At 34.0% G+C, this 5078-nt stretch overlaps 1 protein-coding gene across 1 annotated transcript; it reads left to right on the top strand.

Annotated features, from left to right (window-relative positions):
- The first annotated feature begins 1382 nt into the window (after positions 1 to 1382).
- LOC107673663 (ATP synthase subunit O, mitochondrial-like) lies at positions 1383 to 2991 on the top strand. The gene is made up of 5 exons (XM_016467352.1): positions 1383 to 1531; positions 1628 to 1757; positions 1981 to 2093; positions 2264 to 2350; positions 2750 to 2991. Exons 1-5 carry the CDS (start codon positions 1385 to 1387, stop codon positions 2858 to 2860), a joined length of 588 nt encoding a protein of 195 aa, XP_016322838.1. The 5' UTR covers positions 1383 to 1384; the 3' UTR covers positions 2861 to 2991.
- Positions 2992 to 5078: the final 2087 nt, after the last annotated feature.

The following is a 5078-nucleotide window of genomic DNA, read 5'->3' as shown; positions in this document are numbered from 1 at the left end:
ACATGACACTTGTAAATTAAATAATTTTATATATACTGATTTATTCATTAATGTGTAATGTGTTTTATTTTTTAAACAAATCATAGGCTAAAAGATTTTCAGAATTTTTACAACTCTTTTGCTTTAGACCATCTACAAATGTTAAATCTTAAAATAAAATGTTAGGATTAACACTGCATCTTTCGGTGCCAAAATTAGTTGAAAAATATCGGCATATCGGATATCAGCAAAAATCCAATATCGTGCATCCCGACTCACTAAGAATGTTATTTACTAAGTTTGTTTACCTTAGTTTTACTGTATGCATGCTACCATTTCATTCAACATAGCAATAGATTTTATAGCCATTCAGTCATTAGGAATTAGCTAAGGAAATAAATAGAATTCTAGTCTAACAGATCCGCAAGGTCCTCCCAAGATCATCCCACGGGTGCACCTGAAGTGCCCACCCACACGTTAAAGCTGAAGTAAAACACAAAAATATACACAATTGCTCATTGCTTATGGTATATCTTTATCAATAGTCTGTATCTGGGTGAAAGGATCAAAATAATTTTGTGACATGATGTCATATGCAGCTGACCTACTTGCTCATGGGGTGAGCTGCATCTGTCCTCATAAAAAATAAACAGAGAAAGTGCAGTGCAATTAAATTGCAGAAGTAAGATAAAGGTGTTATTCCAAATCAGCTGAGGTGAGGTAATGTCATTTATGAATGAGGGCACATGCATCTTTTTAGACACATACATTTAATAAAGATATGCTAGAGGAATTCCTGCAGTCAGTAGGAATGACCTTGATCATTTTACAATACAAGATTGGAGGTTAAGAACTGTGATCTTTAAGCATGTTTCCTGGCCACCAGATTTAAGATGAATGCTAGGCTACATTACCAATAGGTTAAGGCTTTAATTTAAGACGTTTCAACCAAGTTTCAAGTTATTTATTTATTTATTTATAAGTAAGTGGAAGTTTTATAAGTTTCCAAAACGTTTTATTTGTTAAGTATTCCGTCATTTTTCGGAGTAATTTTCCACTGATATGACTGACCACATTTCCCACAATGCATGAGCGCAGCTCTTGCGTATTTCTTCCCAGACTTGCACGCATGCGCAGTGCCTTTGACCTACACAGTCGCAGGAGAAAATGGCAGCGCTTGGAGTGGGGCTACAGGTATTAAATATATTTATTATAATAAATTATATGAATATAAATATAGACATGTAAATGCATGTAAATATTTTCAAAATATATACTGTGTGTGTGTATTTATATATACATAATAAATATACACAAAATGCACACATTATGCAAATAAAAACTTTTTTGTTAGCGATTAATCTCGATTAATCGTTTGGCAGCACTAATATATATATATATATATATGTATGTGTATTCTTACCATAGTATGTTTGTTCAGCCCCCTATCCAGGTCTATGGGGTGGAGGGACGTTATGCTACTGCCCTGTTCTCTGCTGCCAGCAAGCAGAAGAGCCTCGATAAGGTCGAACAGGAACTTGGCCGTGTGTCTGTGAGTTACACTTTGGATTTGCGTCTCTTTGTTTCTGCTTCTTTTCCATAATGCTTCAATCAATTCTGGCTCATCTTTCTTTTTCCCACATCCTAGAGCCTGATTAAGGATCCTAAGCTGTCAAGTATCGTGATGAATCCTCATGTCAAGCGCAGTCTCAAACAGAAGACTTTCATTGATGCTTTGACTAAGGCAAAACTCTCCCCCATCACCATCAACCTCATCAGTGAGTTTCCAACCAGCCTTTATTTTCACTAGGTTGATTCAATGAGAACTATGATGTGATTAAAAAAAGTTTGCACATATTAAGTGAAAAGTGTGTAGAAGAGTGACTTTGACATTGGGAAAACATTGAAATGCATGATAGTTGCCTTTAGAAAATTATGATAGTAATTTATAGGTTTGAAAGTGTATTATCTATGAATATTTACAATTATTTTTGTTTACAGATGTCCTAGCAGAAAATGGCCGCTTGACCGTGACCCCTGATGTCATCACAGCCTTTGGCAAAATGATGAGTGCCCACAGAGGAGAGGTCACATGCTCAGTCACCACCGCTCAGGTAAGCTGTGTAATACATTTATGCACAAATACATATATCTGTGCATTCGCATGTTAATATCACTACTAAAGTAAATGTTTTGTATTAAAATATTTTCTGGTTGCGTAAAACTTTTTGAATTTGTTGTTCATTATTCAAGTTTTGAATTAAACCTGTGTGTCTGTGAACAGCCTCTGGATGAAGCTAATCTTGCAGAGCTGAAGGTGGCACTGAATGGTTTCCTGGCAAAGGGAGAGACCATCAAACTTGAGACCAAGGTAGGAGGGCTTGTTCCCAAAAGTGGGCTTCATTTTATTCTAAAGTGCTGATTTTAAAATGAAGGGTGTTCAGGTCAGCTTAATGTTTTGATTTTGTTGCTCTTTAAAGTTTGAAAGGATGACAATCTTTATTTTCTTGCATCATTTCTAATGTCTTATAGCAGAGAAAGAGTGCTAAAATGTTTCCTGCTCATCGAGTTAGAATTAGGCAAAACCTTTTTAAAATGTCCTTGTCTTTTTATTGTCTTGTTTTGTCTTTTGTCATTTGCTCGTATCTATTTTGTCATTCGCTCATCCTTGTGAAATAGAACGCACAATAAATGATTGTTTTTATCAAAAGGATTTCTGATATTTATTGTAATGTATTACAGATGTTTAATGTGTTTCTTTTCCTCACAGTCTGATCCTTCTATCCTTGGGGGCATGATCGTGAGCATTGGTGATAAGTATGCGGACATGTCTACCAAGACAAAGATCCAGAAGCTCACCAAGCTGATCAGGGAGACCTAAGTCCTGTGGACTAACCAGACCTAATCAAATCAAGATTCAGGGGGTGAAGAAAGATCAACCTCTCTCTGCTATTGTGTAGTTGAATTACCTTGTCCAGTTGTGTTCAAAATAAATATTATGTAACATTTAAACTTGAGTGTGTTATTTTTAAAATATTTGTTAATGAAATATGGCATGATACCATCTTATTTCCAGTGAATATGTAATGACCTCAATACCACAGTACCTAAACTAAATTAATACAGTTTATGGGTGATAATGCAAATTTATGCTTTAATTGTTGTGAAAAAAATGTTGAGGGTAAAACACTAAAGATTGAAATTTTTGTATTTATTTATTTATTTTTGCTGCATTGGCTACACTATATTAATAAACACTATATTTATATTGGGTCCTTTTTTGGTTTTCATATGTTTAATTACTCCCACCTTGACCTGCTAAACATTTTGGTCTCTAAATGTTTTATAAAGTAGGTTTTAAGATTATCCACTGACTTCGCTTCAGCAATTGTAGTTGGTAATTTCTCTGGGTTTTCAAATATTTCTTTCATTATTAAAACAGTTTATTTAGGTATTTTTTTTAAATAGACCTTTATCTAAACTATTCCTTAGATCATAAATTTTAACTTTAGTTTGAATCGGTTTGCTTTCGTTGTCAACCCCAGCATTTTTCTCATGGTCAATATTTTGATTTTATGATAAACACAAGAGGGCGCCAGCAACTCAAAATTTGCACATGGAATTTGATCAGTGCATTGAAGTGGTACTCATTCAAATGAGCTTATTATTTCTGTACTTTCCACAAATGTTTAATATTCTTGTCATATCTAACAAGTTTTAACCCCAGAATAAGAGTGAAAACTTTCGCGCTATCTTCAAATACGTTAGAACTCAAACAGTGCACAGGATAAGAGCTGCTTTGCATAACCACATAAAAATAAAGGGCCTAGGGCCACCTATTGAGCTATACTATTCAGTATCTGGATAGCCATTTTTCAGGAGCAAAACAGTTTTGTTACTGAGAGCTTAATTTGTAACTCAAATTAAGACCAGTGTTTGCTGTGGATCTGCAGCAAACAGTGAAAATATCTTATGGTTGTTTCTTTATTTTATCTCACTGGGTCAACTTGTGTTATACTCATTAATGCATTTTCTCATATAGCCTGCTATACTATTTAATGTTATAAAAAAGTATTTTATGCTCACTAAAGCTGCATTTATTTGATTAAAAATATAGCCTACTATACTAGCTATTTAATGTTAAGAAAACGTTCATGCTCACTAAAGTGCCATTTATTTGATTCAAAATATTAATGGATTAAAAACAGTAAAATTGTGAAATATTATTACATTTTAAATAACTGTTTTCTACCTGAATATATTTTAAAATGTCATTTATTCCTGTGATGGCAAAGCTGAATTTTCAGTAGCCATTACTTCAGTCTTTAGTGTCACATGATACTTCAGAAAGCATTCTTATATCCTGATTTGGTGCTCAAGAAACATTTCTTAACATCAACTTTGAAAACCAAGATACAGTTTTTTCAGAATTCTTTGATAAATAGAAAGTTCAAAACAACAGCATTTATTTGAACTAGAAATCTTTTGTACCATTATTTCTTTACTCTCCCTTTTGATGCATTTAAAGCATAATTGCTGAATAAAAGTATTAATTTCTTCTTCGTTTTCAATAAATAAAAGTGAATTATATGCACAATATAAATGTCACATTTATATAATGTTACATATCTGTCTGACAGTCTCTCTCTGTTCATCTATCCATGTTTTCAGTTGATGTTCATTCAGCTACTTCTCATATTATACGCCATTTATGGTGTAACGAGGCCTTGGTAAACTATGCTTCATAATCTGTCATGCGTTGTTATTATCACTAATGTACTGATGGTCAGCCGCCTCAAAATGTGACAGCTTGGTGCAAGAAAAGTAAACAGATGACATCCTGGAAGATACCAACGAATGGGGTGAAGCTGGCAAAGAATGTAGCTGTCTAATAAATACCCTGTTTTCGCCCAGCACTAAAACGGATACTAAGTTCAATGTTATTACAAATAACTTGTCTTTATTTAAACGAACTCAATATAATTTAGGCATGCAATAAAAGCGTATAATACTTTATGTCACCGCCACACCCCCGTGTCATCGCCGCGTGGTTCGTCCCCCTCCTCCCATCAGGAAGTGTACACAAATGAACTGTTTGG

Source organism: Sinocyclocheilus anshuiensis, unplaced genomic scaffold (assembly GCF_001515605.1).
Source record: "Sinocyclocheilus anshuiensis isolate Anshui unplaced genomic scaffold, SAMN03320099.WGS_v1.1 scaffold628, whole genome shotgun sequence".
In the NCBI taxonomy this organism is placed as follows: Eukaryota; Metazoa; Chordata; class Actinopteri; order Cypriniformes; family Cyprinidae; genus Sinocyclocheilus; species Sinocyclocheilus anshuiensis.
The sequence above is the reverse complement of the archived record's forward strand: the minus strand, read 5'-3'. Positions and strand labels throughout refer to the sequence as shown.

What these genes read in the sequence shown, in the direction of transcription:
- LOC107673663 (XM_016467352.1), top strand. Translation starts at nt 1,385, where the DNA reads ATGTATGTGTATTCTTACCATAGTATGTTTGTTCAGCCCCCTATCCAG. An exon ending in CATCACCATCAACCTCATCA is followed by an intron (nt 1,758 to 1,980) that starts GTGAGTTTCCAA and finishes TTTTGTTTACAG; the next exon opens with ATGTCCTAGCAGAAAATGGC. An exon ending in CCATCAAACTTGAGACCAAG is followed by an intron (nt 2,351 to 2,749) that starts GTAGGAGGGCTT and finishes TTTTCCTCACAG; the next exon opens with TCTGATCCTTCTATCCTTGG.